Here is an 18,469-nt window from a genome sequence, read left to right on the forward strand (position 1 = left end):
AGTGAAAATTTTTTTTAGATCAAGTTTATTATACTGCAACTTTACAATAAAAAATATACGCATAAAGTCGATCATCAATACCAAAAACATTGACTACAGCTTGAGTTTGCTAACAGACACTTCTATGTGTTTCTTCTTCTTCTCTGAGCGCTCTTTTGTACTTTTGATCTGACTTTTGACTTGGTCTTGCAGCTGAGAGAAGAAGGCTTGAGATGATCGCAGAGCCTTGTCCTTCCCCTCATCCTGAAAGTACACAGAACCGTGTTAGATTAGAGGAATGTGTGCTGGTAAAGAGCGATGTCATGTTTATGGTGGCATTAAAGCTTGAGGCACATTTCACACAAAAGAAACGTCTAAAATAAGTCTACGTGGGGCGGCCGTGGTACAGCGGCAGGGCAGTCGACCCATGATCGTAATATTACAGGTTCGATTCCCGCCTTGCACGCCCATGAGTCGGTGTGTCCTTGGTCAAGACACTGAACCCCACCTTGCCTCTGGTGGTAGGTTGGCGCCAGTGTTCGGTAGCAGAGGCGCCACCAGTGTGTGAATGGGTCTGTGACTTTAAAGCGCTTTGGGCCTTGTAGGTAGAAAAGCGCTATACAAGTATACACCATTTACCATACGCCATTTGGGTCAGTCAGCTTCCTTACCTCCGTTTTCTTCTTCTTCTACTGAGAACTCAGGAAATGTCACACTGAACACTAGCAGACTGCTGTGAACAAAATGTCATGGGAGGAAAATACCCACCTTAAGTATGGTCGCCTTTCCTCCTTTTGTGACTTTTCTCAAGTTTTCAGCAACTTCAGTTTTAGAAATCTTCTTGCTTTCTCCAGTTTTGTTGGCTTCTTTGACTTTCTGCCTCTTTTCCTTTTCCTTAATCTTCAGTCGTTTCACCTTCTTTATATGCCGTCTCTCGCGCTTCTTGTCTGTTTTCGTCCTCTCAATATCACCAAGTATATCTCCTGCTTTGTTCTTATCCTTTAGAGAAGGAAAAAAAATCGTCATTAGACAAACTTTGCAAATAACTATTTCAAATCAAAACAAACAATCAAAACAATGGTAAACCTTGATCTCTTCTGGTGCGAGCAGTGTAGCATCGCTAGTGCTGACTGGAGCCACCTCCTCCATGGTAATGGATGGTAAGTTGGACACCACTTTAACCTCAGGAACGGGCTGCACACAAAAATAATTATTAGTTACAGCATTAGCTGCACTCCCTACACATTTACTAGTGTTAATTTGAAGCATTCCAAGATTTTATGAATTTCTGTGATTAAAAATGACTTCAATGTCAGATTTTTTCAGCACATTTGGTGGCAAAAGAACATAATCTTCAGAACATTTGAATAGTTTTAGTCTTCCTGCTTTTCCGTTGCTTTCTAACTAAAGTTAAACTTACAGGCTTGGGTGTGAAATGGAAGTTGGAGAGAGCATCTAACTTCAAGAATAGTGTGTCCATGAGCTTTTGAATTTCTACATGAGCTGGGTTCTCCTCCTTTTCAGTGTTTTTCTGGAAGACAGAAAGAAAGAAAAAAGAACGTTTTGAAAACCAAAGGGTGGCTGCAGGGTTGATTGCATTAAAGCAGCAACAAAACCAGAATCAAACTCAAACCTGAGTCTGTTTGATGTATTCCTGCTCGTAGATTTCTGCTAGACTCTGCTTGCTCTTCTCATGGTCCAAAGTTAACCTCTTCTTGTACTCAAACACCTCCTCTTTCGGTTTCTCTTTACGGACCACATCGTCAAACGCCTTAAAGAAACAAAACAAGCTGAATTAGGAATCATCTTCTGAACTATTGGAAAGCTCTGCCTATCGTGACAAACCTGATCTTTGATTCTCTGTTTAATGATGTCCTCCAGCTGCAGTGTGGTTTCTTCTGTAATGGCTGGTGCTGAAAAACACATGGTGTGGTTAGAAACAGCTATGAAAACACAAAAGCTACCAACAAATATTACAAACACACAGCACTAATCTGGATAGTGTTCAAGCACAGTAACTGAATGCTCATCTACCTGCCCTTGACGCCTGTTCAAACTCCACATCTTCCTCCAACATGCTGTTTTCGGGGCGGGTCTGTGCCGTCACCTCTCCCAGCAGCTGCCACGGCTTCTCTGCCAGAGCCGCGTTCTCCAGTTCTTCAATCTTCTGGGACATCTTTCAGGCAAAACGGAAAAACAAAGAACACATGCAACATTAAGGAACTGGAAGTGTGCAGCGGCAGACACAGAGCGTGAAACAAAGGAGATCTGCTGCAGTTGTGTAGTCTTTGCAGAGCAAGGCGCTAAGGACAAACAGGAGAAACAAACAATCGCAATCCCACAAATGATCTGTTAACTGCTGCTGAGCATTTCTGCTGCTTAGTTTGACTTTCAATTTAAAATGTTAAAGAAAATGTCCATGACAGTTCATCTTTATGTGCCATTGTTTCTCTATATAGTAATAGTAGCACATTTACGATAACTTCCAGATGTTGGGTGCAGAATCAGAAAATATCAATCTCAGTTTCTTTCCAGCAAAGGGACTTTTTTTAGCTCAGGATATTCAGAAATTCTATACAAGAGTTGATATAAAACCTGTGGCTTTAAATACGTAAACCCAATCTTTTAAGTCACAATACAATTAAAACAAAAAATGATACATCTTTGCTGAGCAACCCTAAAATAATATAAAGTATAAAACCTTTACTAAGGTAAATCCTGGTTACCTTTTCTTGTCGTTTCTCAAATGAAGACTTTAGTTCAGCCTTTTCAGGGCTTGGTGTTTTTAAAACCTCCTCTAAGTCCTCGCCTTCGCTGTCTTCATCTTCTGACAGATCAAAGGTCACTTTCTTTTTAGATGCTTCGGAGCGACTTTTCTGCTCATCCCTGGAAAAGGGCCGGGGGAAAAAATTCAAACTAAAAAAACAAAACAAAAACATTTCTCTCACGCATCTCTGCGTGTTATGCAACGTTGATCACGCTTACTCATCATCGCCCTCCTCTTCGGTGTCGTCTTCGCCATCAATTTCCTCACCATCTTCTTCCTGGCTGTCATCCATGTGGTCATCGTCTCCATCTGACTGCTGCTCATCTGGTTCATTGTCCACTGCATCAAAGAAGTCCTTGTACTTGAGATCTCTGGAACTCTTTCCCTGTTAGCAGAAACAGTTGGCATCAGTTGTTGTAGTGCTAGGACGAATGAGAATCTGCACAAACATCAGCCATGAGATTCATGGATTCCCCAGAGCGATGACTTAAAAACAAGCAAAAACACATACTGTCTTTTTCTTTTTGGAAGACATGACTTCATCCAAGTTGATTTCATCGTCTTCATCGGAAGGCAGGTCCCGAAAGTAGTCTAATTCATCTTCGTTGTCGTCTTCTTTGACCTCTCGCTTCTCTATATCATCAAGAAACGTCTCCATTTCTGACAGTTTGAAGAACTTGTCATCAACTTCAGAGGGAACCACTTTTTTCTTGGAGCCCGTCTTTCCTTTGTCCTTTCTCTGTTTCTCCAAAGCGTTCACGTCAAAGTCGATATCCGAGTCATCCTCCGAGTAATTGTCTGAGCCTTCTTCAGCTTCCACTGAGGATTTTTTAGACAGTCGAGGAAGCTGTTCGCTAACATTTTCATCATCTGTTGCTCCTTCTTCTTCTTCTTCTACTCCACTCTGGTCTTCCTTGTCTGCATCCATTTCTTCATCTGACAGTAACGTGAGGTTTCCATTTGACAAAGCCCCATCTATGGCATTCTTAAAGTGTGTCAGGACAGCATCGTTCTGCAGCTCCAACTCCTGCCAAATCTGCTCTTCATCAAAGTTTTCCACCACAAGCTGAGCCAGCGGGCTGCCTCCATAACCTGCAGGCTCCTGGGCTTTGCGGAGATCATACAAGGTTTTGGTGAGAGACGTGAACTCTGCTGCCACTTCGTCCTGCGGGCTGGAAAAGACAAAGACATTAAATTCAGTAAGGAGAGTTAATTTAGGAAAGAGTTTAAGACCAAACAATATCACTACAACTTAAATAAAAATGTCCCGTATCATTTGATACACTTCAGATAAATTTCCATCCATATTCAATATAGACTCCATGTAGTCAGTTATTTCCGCAATTCCTACAAAGACTATAATGAACCCCAGTGTTGTCTCAACACTGAACTAGATTGACATGGTATATTAACCCAAGTTTTTATTATTATTTACCAAGGCTGTGTCCCACCAAGGTGGGGTAGCCTAGACAAGGCACACAATTTTAGCTCCCTCTGTCTCTTCCCCAAACCCTCCTCCTTCAGTGCGTGAGTGCGTGTGTGCGTATGTGCGTGCGACTGGTCTGAGATCTGGTCTAAGCCACACCACACTGCACCAGGGTCAGCTGCACAGCCCAGTGTGGGCACCTCCACTGCAGGGCCTCAGCCAAGGCTGGTTTCCCCTTGCCGCTTCATCCCAAGACCAGACCTCTACCACACCCATCCATTCATTCATACACAAACTCTCTCCACCCATCCCTGTCCTGAGCAGCCTCTCTCCCCTGCACCACAGTCATCCCTCTTGCATTCAGCGCTCTTTTTACACCCTCTGTCCATCCCATTCGCGGTCTTCCTCTCATTCTCACTCCACTCACATCAGATTCATATACCTTTTTCACCAATCGCTCCCTTTCCATTCTTTCAACATGTCCAAACCATCCCAGTGCCTTTTGCTCTGCTCTTTCAGCCAACTCTCGCGTCACACCAGTTCTCTCTCGGATAACTTCATTTCTCATACGATCCATACGCGTCACACCACACATACTCCTCAAACATCTCATCTCAACTACATTCAGCTTCCTCTTTTCCGCCACTTTCAGACTCCATGTTTCAGCCCCATATAACGCTGCAGGCACCACCACACCCTCATACAATCTCCTTTTTGCATCCTTTCCCAGTGATCTACATTCAAACACTCTCTTCATTCCCCCCCATATCTTTCGTACTTCATTCATTCTAAACTCTACCTCTCCCCCCATTCCACCATCCACACAGACACACGACCCTAAATACTGAAAACACTCTACCTCTTCCAACAACTCCCCATTTAATGCCACATTCAATCTGCGTTCACCCTTTAACCTCGTACACCTCATCACCTTACTCTTTTCCACATTCACTCTCAACTTCCTTCTGTCGCACACCCTTCCAAACTCCTCAACCAGACGTCCCAAGTTCTCTTCTGAGTCAGCCACTAGTGCAGTATCATCTGCAAACAGCAGCTGATTCACACTCCATTCGCTGCCGTCAGTATTTATCATGCTCACACCCGTACCCGACACCCTTTCATTCACCTCTTTTACCACACCATCCATATACACGTTAAACAACCACGGAGACATCACGCATCCCTGACGCAGACCAACCCTCACAGGAAACCACTCACTCATGCTATTTCCCACTCTCACACACGCTCTACTGTGTCTATAGAAACTCTTCACACCTTCCAACAATCTACCATCAATACCATACATACTCAACACCACCCACAACGCCTCTCTATCAATCCTATCATACGCCTTCTCTAAATCCATGAATGCCCAAAACACCTCCCTCCCCTTAGCCAAAAACTTTTCACACACCTGTCTCACAACAAACACCTGATCCACACACCCTCTACCTCTCCTGAAACCACACTGCTCTTCACCAATCATACACTCAGTTCCCTCCACTACCCTATTAATCAGCACTCTCCCATATACTTTGCCTACAACACTCAACAGACTAATACCCCTAAAACTACCACATTCATACTTATCACCCTTACCCTTGTACAGGGGAACCACACACGCACTCATCCAATCAAGCGGCACCTGCCCATTTGCAAAACACACATTCAACAATCTCACTAACCACTCAATCACGATCGCTCCACCACACTTCAGGCATTCCCCAGCACACCCATCCACACCTGCAGCCTTTCCTACTTTCAACTTTCCCACAGCTTGCTCAACTTCCTCTCCTGTAATCAACGTTTCATTCAACTCTCCCAATACATTCAGTCTACTTTCCCTTCCATCCATCCCAATCACAGCATCCCGATCTTCCTCCACATTCAGCAGCCTCTCGACATACTCTGCCCATCTTTTCCTTACTGCATTCCCCTCATTCAACATCCTTCCATCCTCTGTTTTCACTTTCTCCTCCCTCCCCGACGCTCCCTTTCGCACCCTCTTTACCTCCTTCCAAAACATTTTCTTGTTCTCTCGAAAATTATCAGTCAACTGTCTGCCCCACCTTTCGTCCGCAGCCGCTCTTGCCTCACGCACAGCTCTCTTAGCATCCCTTTTCTTCTCCTTATAACACTCATATGACTCCCTGTCCTTTCTCTGCAGCCATACTTCGTACGCACATCTCTTCTCAGCTACAGCCAACCTTACATCCTCGCACCACCATTCACTTCCCTTTCTTAGACCACCCCCAACACGTCTCACACCACACACTTCCTCTGCACTTCCAACCACTGCACTTTTGAACTGTTGCCATTCTTCCTCCACTCCAACAACCATTTGCTCCTTCACCATATTCCACTTGCCACCTAATTCCTTCTGATACTCACACATTTTCTCTCTGTTCTTCAAAACACTCACTCTCAGAACTTTTCTTGCCTCCCCACTCTTTCTCGATCTCACCCATGGCATACCCACACGCAACCTTCCTTCCACCAAATAGTGATCAGACATACCTCCACACTCTCCCCTCCTCACATTTACATCTAGCAATCTACTACATGCAACCTTTGAAACCACCACATAATCCATCAGTGCTTTGTCAATCACTCTTCCACCACTCTGCCTCACCCACGTATACTTATGGATCTCTTTCTTTCTGAACCATGTATTCCCAATCACCATCTCTCTTTCAGTGCACATTCCTATCAGTCTCTCACCATTATCATTCTTTCCAGGAACACCATGCCCGCCAACAACACCCTCAATTTTCTCATCACCCACTCTAGCATTCAGATCTCCCATCAGCACTACATTCACATTTGCTCCAAATCCTTGCAAGCACTCATCCAAGTCGTTCCAGAAGGTCACTCTCTCCTCTTCATTCCTCTCACTGCCAGGACCATATGCACTCACGAACACCCACAGCTCCTTCCGAAATTTCGCTTTCACCCATATCAGTCTTGGTGAAACCTCCTTCCATTCAACCACACATCGTCTCACCTCACAGCTCACCAGCAAAGCCACACCTTCTCTTGCTCTCCCGCTCTCTACACCAGACATTCTCCCACTCACACTTCCAAACACACACTCACCCTTCCCTTTCATCTTTGTCTCACTCAGTGCTAACACGCTCATTCCCCTCCTTTCAAACATCCTTCCAATCAGATCTCTTTTGCTTCCGTCTGTACTACACCCCCGCACATTCAACGACCCAATCTTAAGGGTTTGGGGAGGTAATCTCCCCTTCCCAACTCTACCCTGTCCGTAATTAGGAATGTAGTTACAGGGGAGAGGATTCCCAGTCCTCTCGCTCCGTCCCTTTTAGTCGCCTTTTACGACACGCAGGGAATACGTTGGTAGTATTCTTTACGACCCCCCCTAACCACAGGGATTTAACCCAAGTACTGCTAAGTTTCTCAATGCTGCTATTTGTGTTATTTGGATCCCTGTCTTTTTCACTCATTTTATTTAAGAAATGTGTGAAATAAATAGTCTGTGTAACTTTAATGTGGAGCTAAACATTTATGTCTGTTTTTATTTGACATCATGATATAAGATGATAATATCACCTATTTCCTCAGGCAGGCACACATTCATTCAGTAATGTTTAGTTTTAATAAATAGATACTAAGTTCTGGAATCTGCATTTTTATACAATCCATTCTAGTGACTTGACAATATCAATCTGTTTCTTTTGTATGTATAGTATAGGTTTGTAAAAGCTGGTTACAATAATCTAGATAAATCTGATCATTTTATTGAACAAAACTGATTTACAACAGAATCCTGTGTCTGTGTTGTTCACCACACTAATGCTAAACTGTTGTCTGATACACCGCCTGCAGATGCACATCCCAGGCTAAATCTGTGTTTTTACATAAATGCCAAGTCTTAAATTCAGCCCTCTATTATTACTGACTATAACAAAATGTTAGAGATGAAAAATCCAAGCTGTAGGTTATTTAATGAAGTAACATTAGCATTGATTGCGCCACACTGTCTCCTCTCTCTGCAAAGATAAAAACTAACTTTTTTTTTATTCAATAGATGAAGCATAAACCAACACTTGCCTTAGAAAAATGTCTGGTTGTGCCGTATTCTCCTGTACTTTTTGGACACAATCTTCCAACAATCTAAACACATCTTCACTCGCCATTTTCCCGTCACATGTGTGACCCTCCCGTGTGCCGCACGTAAACACGTTCCAGGAGAAACCTGTGCTCCGCTGAAACTTGGTTCCGACCTCTTAACATGGCGTCAGCAATGCTCAAGGTTGCAGGTTTGTTGTTGTCGATTGTTTTCTAACAAACAGCTTTCCCCAACGTCTTCTGTTCTTATAGGATGACAATTATGATGTATTGTTCCCGATCCAGTCGTTAAAAAAGACTATGCTCAAGTTAAAACCGAGTTTGTAAGCTTGAGTTTCATCAAAATATCATGTCACACGACACGAGGGGGAAAAAAAATCAGTAAATGATGTAATGATTTTTAAATTTTGTTACAGTTGTAAAAATGAGCTAAACTTTAAAACGTGTCAACACGTTTTACACCTAATTTTTGTTTTTGACCGGTTTGGTTGTTGGAATGGAGGACTGACAAGTCTAAAGAAACACTTTTTTCTTCTTCAAAATAACAAATTATTCTAATAAACATAATTCTGTACATTATTTGCCAACAGCCGATCTAACTGCTGTCGTTAAAATTAGGTCTGATGATCAAAATCTCCTTATAACATTATTTAAATCCATAAAGAAGATGCAACCCAAATGCTGGTTATTCCTAACAAATATTTCTGTTTCAAACTGTATTAATGACATTTTTAGATGAAAGAATAATAGATTAGACTTTGCATTTTCAAAATTAGTGAATTTAAATCAGAATACAGTGTTTACTGCTATGAAAAGGCAAACCACACATCCAGCTACAGTTGTCCTGATTCATGTTTTTTGTATTGTTTATCCAGCAGCAGGCGTTTCCAGGTGTTTCACTCTCCTGAGGGGTGTCTCCACGACAACGCCGCTCTGCCAGGGCGTCCCCGGGGCCGTTTGGAAGCTGGGGAAGCTGAACCATATTGCCATCGCTGTGCCCGACATGGAGAGGGCCACAGCTCTTTACCGTGACGTGCTCGGGGCAACAGTAAGCGACAAGGTGCCCCTTCCTGAGCACGGGGTGTACACTGTGTTTGTGGAGCTTGGCAACACAAAGCTGGAACTGCTCCATCCTTTGGGGGACAAGAGCCCCATCTCTGGTTTCCTGCAGAAGAACAAGTCTGGAGGGATGCATCACATTTGCATCGAGGTGAGAGGTATTAGACAATAGGTCATTCAGGTGGCACCCATAGCTATACAACCATGATGATGACAAATTGCTTTGGTAGGAGGTATGTTTGCGTGTCAGTAGCAGAAAGAATAGGCGTGACCTGATGAAAATGACACACCTGAATGGAATTTTCTGTTACAGCATCGAAAAAGGATTTTCCTTCCTGACTGATAATCGTAGAATTACACACACAAGTCCTTTAATGGTTTTTCAAATGAGCCTTTCTCGAACATCAACATATTTTACCTAATCTCCCAGCGTTGGGTGAATAGAAAGAAAACCCCAAATGTTCCAAAGTTTTATGTGAAAAGTCTGGATCAAAATATTTCTTAAAAATCGATGTAACAGAAAGAATAATTACTAAAAATATAGATCTCTTACATTAGAGTCGGTAGACTTATAGAAAAACAAACCTCAAATTGTTCCTATCTTCGTTTAAATGTTTGTCCTCCTCTTGTGTTATCTACATGCATTATTTCTCACTTCAACTAAATAAAAAATATTTGAATAAATGTTTCATCTAAATTATACATCAGTTTAAGATGAAGCAATAAGTTTTCTTCACCCCAAACACACCTGCCTCAATCAAAACCACATCTTAGGTAGTGACTTCTGTTTTGGTCACGTTGATTTTTAAGGGCTTGTCAAGCAGGATAATGTTGTGGTTTTGTTTTGCAGCGGTAGGACTGGATGACGTGGGAGTCCTAAAATCTACCATAAGCATTTCCGTGTAGCAAAGACGTGTGAAAGCATGAGAGGGCAAAAAGTTTGACTAAAACTGAGTCACTTTACGGGACCGGAACACTAAACAAAAAAGTAAATAAACACACAGCACCAACTCTGTTTCTTAAAAAAGAAAAGAAACTAATCGAGAGTTTTGAGTCTAAACTCAAAGGAAATTCACTTGCAGAACCTTTGGAGAGTTGTGGACATAAATAACAAGAGTTACTTAGGTCTGCTGTATTTTTCCCACTTTAATTCGGTATTTTATTTGAGCTTCCATCCATCCACCCTTCCATCCATCCATCCACCCACCCGTACATCCAACCATCCATCCACCCATACATCCACCCACCCATACATCCATCCATCCATCCACCCATACATCCATCCATCCACCCACCCATCCAACCATCCATCCATCCACCCATCCATCCACCCACCCACCCATCCACCCACCCATACATCCACCCACCCATACATCCAACCATCCATCCATCCATCCATCCATCCACCCACCCACCCATCCACCCACCCATCCATCCATCCATCCACCCATCCATCCACCCACCCACCCATCCAACCATCCATCCATCCATCCATCCACCCATCCATCCACCCATCCATCCACCCACCCACCCATCCAACCATCCATCCATCCATCCATCCATCCACCCACCCACCCACCCATCCATCCATCCATCCACCCATCCATCCACCCACCCACCCATCCAACCATCCATCCATCCATCCATCCATCCACCCATCCATCCACCCATCCATCCACCCACCCACCCATCCACCCATCCATCCATCCATCCATCCACCCATCCAACCATCCATCCATCCATCCATCCACCCATCCATCCACCCACCCACCCATCCACCCACCCATACATCCACCCACCCACCCATCCACCCATCCATCCACCTACCCACCCATCCACCCACCCATCCATCCACCCACCCACCCATCCATCCATCCATTCAGAATGAGCTAATTCAAGCTTCCATAATTGTTTCTGATGCTTATCTTGACACGCGCCGCTGTTACACTGACACGTGTTTTCTTCCTTTTTTATATTCACAGGTTGATGACATTAAAGCTGCTGTGGCGGACATGAAAGCTAAGAACATCAGGACTCTGTCAGCAGAGCCTCGTATCGGCGCTCACGGGAAGCCTGTCATGTTTCTTCATCCTAAAGACTGTGATGGTGTGCTGGTTGAGCTCGAAGAAGCATAAGCATCTGTGCCTGGAACCAGGAGAAAACCTCCATTTACATGTATATATTCCACTAATGTGCATTGTTCCTTCTAACACTTCTCATTTCACTTCCTTTTTTTTTTCTTCTTCTCATATTCTCATTCATATTTTCATTTTGTATTTAAAAAAAATCGACACTCAAAGCCCACATGGACGTACAAAAACACAAACAGTAGGCAGACAGGTTTTCCATCATTTTAAACTAAATGTCTTATGATGTTCCCAAGCTTCCAACAAAAAATTTGCCCTTCTAAATTGTTGGAAAAATAAACACATACATAAACACATTAAACTTCAAAAAAAATGTTTCAATCTGTCTTCATCTGACATATCAAACAAGAATAAACAAAAATGAACCAGAAAACAGTTCACTTCTCAGATCGTGATGGTGGAACAATAAAACAAAAAAATATTTTTTTTGCATTTTTGTGTTTGCAAAGGGAGCATCTGTTTAAATTTTAAAATGTTGTCTCAAGATAATGTTTGATTTTTGTGTAAATAGCAGTAAAGATTCTATTTTGAGCATCAACTTGTGAGGATTCTTTTATCTCTAGTTTTAGCTGTTCCAGTCTTCAGAAAAGTTTAAAAAGGGTTACTTTGTGTCTAATTCATAAAAAAATAACTCATTGAAATTTCCCTCTCTAAAATGTGTGTGTGGGGGGGTGAATGATAAGACCATCTCAAGATATCAGTGCAAAACATACTTACTTAAAGATCGCAGTGTTTCTAGTGAATGTGTATTCATTTTAGCAAAGTAACTTTCTGCAGACTCTACTGAAGAGGAAGGACCGGCAGTCGACAGGCCTGCAGAGGATGTGGAGCCTCCCTCCAAAAACAAAAGAAGTGTAATCGCGCTCTGGAAACGCAATTCTGTAAAGAGGGAAACCGTCACAAAATGTTTTGTTACTCTGTGTCCTCCATGCTGGAAACTTTTAGGCATTCTGAGAATGGCCACATAACACAACTGTTAAAAAACGTATGAGTCACAACATTTCTGGAATGTTTCACTCGACTGGAAAACAAAAGGAAGAGCTTTCTAAATCATCCAAACTTTTCCGATACAAGCTTGTTACTGTGCTTTGATGTAGCATTGGAAATATATTTGAAACAAACATCAGGTGACACACTTTTATGAAATAAAATGATTGTAAATGACACTAAATTAAACCAGTTATTTAAGGTAGACATAAAGCTGATTATCCTATTTCAAGGTCACCATTAGGGGAGAGTTGGGGGGAGCCTTGACATTTAGGGAAGCCTTTACAGCTTTCTGTTTGTTAGAATAAAGGGCAAAATAAAATGCCCCAAAACATCTGTTTGACACACTGGGGAATTGAATTGACAGGTGGGTGTTATGTAATAATTTCACTTCCCTTCAAACATTTGTCTCTTTTGGAAAAACCCAAATTATTTTGTTTTTTGTCTTAAACCTGTGTTTGGTTGTGGTGTTGTGCTTTAAGTTGAAGTGCCTTTTAGGTTAAAAAACTTTAGTCGGATTAGATAAAAAATTATTTTTGACATTTGGCCACTAGGAAAACCTCTCATTACAAATATTTTTAGCAGCATTAAAAACTTTAACGCTTTAAAAACCCTCATCTTGTGCTTCTTTATAGCTTTATTCAGATCCATTTTCTAGTTCAGCAAAGGCTTCAAATATGAGTCACTGCAAAACTTTGAACCATTTTGTTGTAGATTTACAGATGTTTGCCATTGGTGGTTACTGCATGATGGCATGAAGGGCAGCTTTCAGGTGTTTAGTCATCTAAATGACAATGAAGCAGCTTCTGTTGCGTTGAAACAATGGCAGACGTGAACCCTGACAGAATTACATTTTCTGAGGCCTGAGGAGCTTCTTTGATAGAGAACGTATTTGCTGTTTTCATGGAACAGTGTTAACACACTGAATGTTCCAGCAATCCATCCATCTTCTGAACCTCCTACATCATTTTCAGGGAGGTGAGGTGGGAGTCTATCCCAGGTCCAGTGTGAACCCGGCTTTTGGCCCAAACAGCTGGGATAAGCTCTGATCTATGTCCTTCTGAACAATATTGAATTTAAAGTTCATGCCACTAAAACTTCCACTGCAGCAAAAGTCCTTTTAGCTTGTTTAACTGACTTTCATGCAGATACTCTCAAGCTACATTTGAAAATGGGAAGAAAAGGTTCAGAACTTCTGCTTTTCTGTGAGGAACATCAGCTAATCACGTCACCTGTCCTTTGAGCAAACACACTGAAACCCGTTTCGACTAGTCATTTGGAGAACAGGTGATGTTTAAGCTCTACCACAGCCTTGCTGGGAACCATATTTTCAATCTGCGCACATTTGCACACTAATTGCAGGTTGACTATAGCAATTACACTGCTCTGCAAGTTTTGTGTAGAGAAACAAAACCACACAGGATACTGAGAATCTTCTCATGCATTAGTCTACAACTAAAGATAAGCTTTAACATTTGACTGCATTGACTGGAAATTAGGTTTGAGAAATCGAAATCAAACTGAGTTTATTCCAGCACCTGAACCCGAGTTGAAATGCTCCATTTGAAAATAAAATGAAACACAATTCAGAGGGGTTGGATTTATTGAGATTAAGAAACAACTCTCGGCACAATACAGCAAATATGCAGCAATGACAAGGTGATGACAAACAAGATCTTCAATGCTACTACTCCATTAGTGTGGCAACGTGGATGGAACACAAATACCATTTAGAAAAGGTCAAACTACCCATCATGCAGATAACAGATCTTTTTTTAATAGTATGGAAGCAAGATATAAAAATACATTTGCAGAAGCAGGTGTGCAAGTCATCTGGACAGATTTAGCTGCATTCTTCACCAAGAGTATGTTTGTCAAACAGGTACTCTGCCATGCCGTTCTGGGGAGCACCCATACGGCGCAGGTTGGTCACCCAGTCTCCCAGCTCCTTTATGGACTTCACCTGCTCGTCAAGGTAGTGCGTCTCGATGAAGTCACACAGCTGAAAGGAGAAAAGGAAATTTAGCAATACACACAGACAAGAACGTTTTTACAAAGACTAAAGCCCACCAAGACTGCCTGATAAACTTTTATGTAGTAAACCATGCACCTCAGAAGGTCCAAAGTACCATCTACTAGAGGTGCAATCAGATAAGAGGGTTTTTATTCTCTTCCTGTGATGATCAAGCTGCTGTGTACTCACATGTGGGTCATTGCGTTCAGAGCAGAGTTTGTGCATGTCCAGCAGTGACTGGTTCACGTTCTTCTCAAGCTGCAGGGCACATTCAAGAGCCTCCAAGCCATTGCCCCACTCATCTCTGTCTGGCTTCTGTAGACAAAAAGACAAGTCCGGGTTTAAAACAAAATTAAGACCTTAAAATCTTTGAAATTTACCGTTTAACGTTTTACTGAACCGCAGCGGGTGGTGCTTGCATGTTTAGACAAGATAAGCTGTGCATCCCCACAGACGCCCACAGCATGGTTTGACCCTCCCAATACAATCTCAACCAAATATCTGTAGCGCATCACCAGAAGCCCTACCTTGATGTCCTGAAGAAAGATCCTTCCCCCTCTCTGGTTCTGTAGTTTCATCAACTTCTCAGCGTGCTCATGCTCCTCGTGAGACTGCTTGCGGAAGAACTTGGCAAAATTATGCAACGCCTGGTCATCACGGTCAAAGTAGTACCCCTTAATGAGAAACAAAAGAACAGCGTCAAAAATACCGGAAGCCAGGTGTGTTAGAAAACCACCACTAGTTTAAGGGGGGGGGGACTTGGGTTGTTCCTCTTTTAGCTACCACCTGGATTTTATCAAACAGTTGGCCGTTTCGGTCATTTCCCCCTCTAGGTTCTTACCATGGACAGGTAGACATAGGAGGCATACAGCTCCAGATTGATCTGCCTGTTGATTGCAGCCTCGCAGTCCTGGTGGAAGTTGTGTCTGACCTGGGAACTCATGTTTCTGCAAGATTCAACAACATCTATTAGACCTGGACCAACATGAGCAGCAAAAAATAACGAGTACAGACGCACGCTGGAGTCTTAAGCGAGGTCCAAAAAACATGACTAAAGGTGGGGCAATTAGATACATTTCAAACTTATCAAACCACCACAATTTAATTAAGTCAGCAATCCTGATGAGAAAATTTACTTTAAAACGTGGAGTTTAAACAGGTGTATTTCGGGGCGTTTTCAAAGTAAATTGGGATTCTGAAAAACACGATGCCAGGTTGCGCCATATTTATTAGCAGCGACGTGGGTCATAAAAAATACGAGGGCACACATTAAAAAAAAAATGTTTTGTCGCCTCAGTCTAGTTAAACAAAACACAAAGAGAAATCATGCTAGGCTAAAGAACAAAGGGTTCGTACCTGAGTTTGGGCGGGTTGTCTTCGTAGGAGGTCAAAGCTGGTGTGTGTGTCGTTAGCAAAACAAACGGCTAGCCTCCAAGCTAAGCGCGCTGAAAGATGATTTAGCTAGCTGCTGTCTGGATGTTCTTCAAACGAAAATGGCAGCGATGGTTGTTCCCGACCTGCGATGTTCAAAGACAGTTAAAAGGTTGCCGTTCAAGCACTGTTGAAGCAGGTAACCTTCACCGTCCGACAAGATGATCGACTGAATGTCCTCGCCCGAGCTGCGACTGATAAGGGCTCATGCAGAGTAGGCACGTCACAAACGGAGTGGGCGGGGCTTTGCACTAATTATCACGCACTTCAAAATGTTTGTTCCCCGGTTACGTGTTCACAGCATTAAAACAAAAAGCTGCTAACACAAGTTTTGAATTTATTGTGATCCATTTTCTTTATTCATGTACCACCCTGCATTCTCCTTGACAATGTTCTTAGTGTTCTGTTCTGTTTACATGCTGCACAATAATTTAAAGAAAAAGATGAATACATGTGTTTATAGCGTTTTTTAAATATCAATTTAGGAACTGTTTGCAACTTCTGCAAGTATTAAAAAAACGTGTTTTCTTTACGCTAGTGACAATTTACAGAACAAATTTGCACTGTTTTTCCATCATAGCCACATGGCATGCCTGTGTGATGTCTAAACAATGTTGCACTAAACTTACATCTTTATAATAAGTTCATCTTTATGATAAAACAAACAAACAAAAAAAAAATCCAAAGCAAAAGTATCGTTTCAGGGCAAAGGAGAAGTGAGTAACTGTCCATCCTTCATGTCTGCTGACTTGGCTCACAGCAGCTGAGGTGACTCACGTCTGTTAGGGTTTTTTAACAATGACAGTGCACATTTTAAAGTTGACGATTAAGCAACAGAACTGACGTCAAACACAAGGTGACAAACTGTCTTAAGACACTTTGGGATTTCTGTGGGTTTAATATTAGTTTGGGATGATTTTGAAATCAGATTATAATTTCAGGGCATTGGTCCGCCACACAACACAGATTTTGGGGTGAAAATGAATAGCAGCTGGTGTGTTTTTCTCAGTTATCATCCAGAAGACTTGGTCAGCCCTTGTGTGTCGGGAGGAGAGTGGTGTGGAGTTTGAGCTGACATAAGACCTTGAGAGTCATCATTGCTGTGATCCAGCTGACGGTCCTGTGGGTATTCTGGACATGAACTCACCTTTGAGTTGTTTACCTACCAAGGCAACATGTGACACGTTCAGTCACATGCCAACTGCCCCAGAGGAGGGCAAGGGAGGGAAAACCTGTCAATCTAGAAAAAAAAAAAAACTTGAGGGGGAAGCAGTTCAAGTAATTGATGTATTGTGTTGCTGTTGCATCCATTTTCTTGTTGGGTAAAACTGTCGGCTGAAACACCACGGCCTTGCAAGTAATCCTTCCTCTGGTTAGTCATGCACTGTACGTGACCGGAAGGAGAAAACACTACGACTCAACAGTTGAGGTCTGGATTAAGGAAACTGGGGAAAACACGCAGAAAAAGAAAGTTAAAACGACACGGAAAAAAAAAATCTGGATTCAAATCAGCCCAACCCCGTCCTGTTACAAGGATCTAAATTATCCTCTTTTTATTTTTACACTGTTTTCACAGCATACAAGCTTTTCATTTTTACCAAAAAAAAAAAAAAATTCTAAGATAATCACACATGTATCTTCAAAACAGCTATTACAAACACAAACCCATGGTTACCACTCTTTTAAAGTACCATATTCAGTACACCTATTGTGTTTCATTAGCATTGGGGTAAAGACTGAGTGGGGTTTGTGATGAAAGACAATAAACTAAGATATTACATAAAAGGTTCATCTTCTGTATTCTTGTCTTTTACAAATCGTTTGACCTTTTGTTTCTGTCATTGCTGCCGTATTGATGCTTTTATTTTAGTATTTGAAAGCACTTGTGATTGTGGCGCACACTGACGTTGTCGTAGGCCTATTAGCTGGATCCAGCTAATGATGTTTCCTGCAGGTCAGTGGCTTCAAATCAATCCAAATTGTACTCCTACTAAAAGCTACGTTGTTTTCAGAATGTCAAGTGTTTCTACACAAACTAATTCAGCAGCTCGTGGCTGACAGTGCTTGGTCACAGTGGAGACGTAGTTAACTAAAAGCCCAAGGGTTGGTGTTGCCATGGCAAAATCAGCAGGTGTGCAGGGAGGACTTATCAAAGGGTTAGGTTAATAACTGTTGTCAGAAAGGCTTGGAATCGCAGTTCATTATTATGCTGCAGTGAATAACTAATAGTCAGGTTACTGGGCTTTAAAGCCCATGAAATGAAGTGATGAGTTCAAACTCTGTCATTTTGCTTTTTTATCATTTTGACGTTTCAAGTTTTCATAAAAAGATCTTTTTAAATATAAACTTTTACAAACACTCATGGACTAATACACATATATGCAGAAATAGTTTTTTCAGTAAGCAGTAATTTTCAAACTATAGTCAATTGGTGCCTTTTAGAACAAAACACCACATTACTAGCAAGATAAAAAAATATAAGACTTTTGACTCTAACAGTAGCACGCAGAAAAGTTTAAGCACTCTTAATTTTACTCCTTAATGTTTCTATTTATACAATTTCCATG

General features: G+C 42.0%; 3 protein-coding genes across 4 annotated transcripts; 1 reads left to right on the forward strand and 2 right to left on the reverse strand.

The window, feature by feature from the left end:
* Window positions 1–8: 8 nt before the first annotated feature.
* Window positions 9–8,364, reverse strand: mphosph10 (M-phase phosphoprotein 10). Its single transcript, XM_011489916.3, has 11 exons — window positions 8,247–8,364; window positions 3,258–3,918; window positions 2,965–3,131; window positions 2,706–2,865; window positions 2,014–2,155; window positions 1,825–1,892; window positions 1,613–1,750; window positions 1,400–1,510; window positions 1,066–1,173; window positions 748–978; window positions 9–243 (listed from the first exon to the last, which is right to left on the reverse strand). The coding sequence occupies exons 1-11, from the start codon at window positions 8,330–8,332 to the stop codon at window positions 94–96; spliced, it is 2,022 nt and encodes a 673-aa protein (XP_011488218.1). The 5' UTR covers window positions 8,333–8,364; the 3' UTR covers window positions 9–93.
* mcee (methylmalonyl-CoA epimerase) lies at window positions 8,352–12,008 on the forward strand. 2 transcript variants are annotated; one of them, XM_004067045.3, is made up of 3 exons: window positions 8,352–8,455; window positions 9,140–9,474; window positions 11,306–12,008. In XM_004067045.3, the coding sequence occupies exons 1-3, from the start codon at window positions 8,428–8,430 to the stop codon at window positions 11,456–11,458; spliced, it is 516 nt and encodes a 171-aa protein (XP_004067093.1). In that variant the 5' UTR covers window positions 8,352–8,427; the 3' UTR covers window positions 11,459–12,008. The 2 variants fall into 2 exon arrangements, with proteins under 2 accessions (XP_004067093.1, XP_011488209.1); XM_011489907.3 differs by having other exon boundaries at window positions 8,365–8,455; window positions 9,143–9,474.
* A 2,034-nt stretch (window positions 12,009–14,042) lies between these two features.
* On the reverse strand, window positions 14,043–16,133 carry LOC101169025 (ferritin, heavy subunit). The gene is made up of 5 exons (XM_020713389.2): window positions 15,828–16,133; window positions 15,313–15,418; window positions 14,999–15,145; window positions 14,661–14,786; window positions 14,043–14,459 (listed from the first exon to the last, which is right to left on the reverse strand). Exons 2-5 carry the CDS (start codon window positions 15,412–15,414, stop codon window positions 14,301–14,303), a joined length of 534 nt encoding a protein of 177 aa, XP_020569048.2. The 5' UTR covers window positions 15,415–15,418; window positions 15,828–16,133; the 3' UTR covers window positions 14,043–14,300.
* Between the last annotated feature and the right edge of the window lie 2,336 nt (window positions 16,134–18,469).

This window comes from Oryzias latipes, chromosome 3, assembly GCF_002234675.1.
Source record: "Oryzias latipes chromosome 3, ASM223467v1".
Lineage (NCBI taxonomy): Eukaryota > Metazoa > Chordata > Actinopteri > Beloniformes > Adrianichthyidae > Oryzias > Oryzias latipes.

Excerpts from the sequence above, each read along its gene's own strand:
- LOC101169025 (XM_020713389.2), bottom strand. The coding sequence starts at position 15,414 with ATGAGTTCCCAGGTCAGACACAACTTCCACCAGGACTGCGAGGCTGCA. Across the intron at positions 15,146-15,312 it reads CCTATGTCTACCTGTCCATG|GGGTACTACTTTGACCGTGA; the intron begins GTAAGAACCTAG and ends TTTCTCATTAAG. Across the intron at positions 14,460-14,660 it reads CTGAACGCAATGACCCACAT|CTGTGTGACTTCATCGAGAC; the intron begins GTGAGTACACAG and ends TTCTCCTTTCAG.
- mcee (XM_004067045.3), top strand. The coding sequence starts at position 8,428 with ATGGCGTCAGCAATGCTCAAGGTTGCAG. Across the intron at positions 8,456-9,139 it reads AGCAATGCTCAAGGTTGCAG|CAGCAGGCGTTTCCAGGTGT; the intron begins GTTTGTTGTTGT and ends TTGTTTATCCAG. Across the intron at positions 9,475-11,305 it reads TGCATCACATTTGCATCGAG|GTTGATGACATTAAAGCTGC; the intron begins GTGAGAGGTATT and ends TTATATTCACAG.
- mphosph10 (XM_011489916.3), bottom strand. The coding sequence starts at position 8,332 with ATGGCGAGTGAAGATGTGTTTAGATTGTTGGAAGATTGTGTCCAAAAA. Across the intron at positions 2,866-2,964 it reads GAAGAGGAGGGCGATGATGA|GGATGAGCAGAAAAGTCGCT; the intron begins GTAAGCGTGATC and ends GCCCTTTTCCAG. Across the intron at positions 1,174-1,399 it reads TCCATTTCACACCCAAGCCT|CCCGTTCCTGAGGTTAAAGT; the intron begins GTAAGTTTAACT and ends TTTTGTGTGCAG.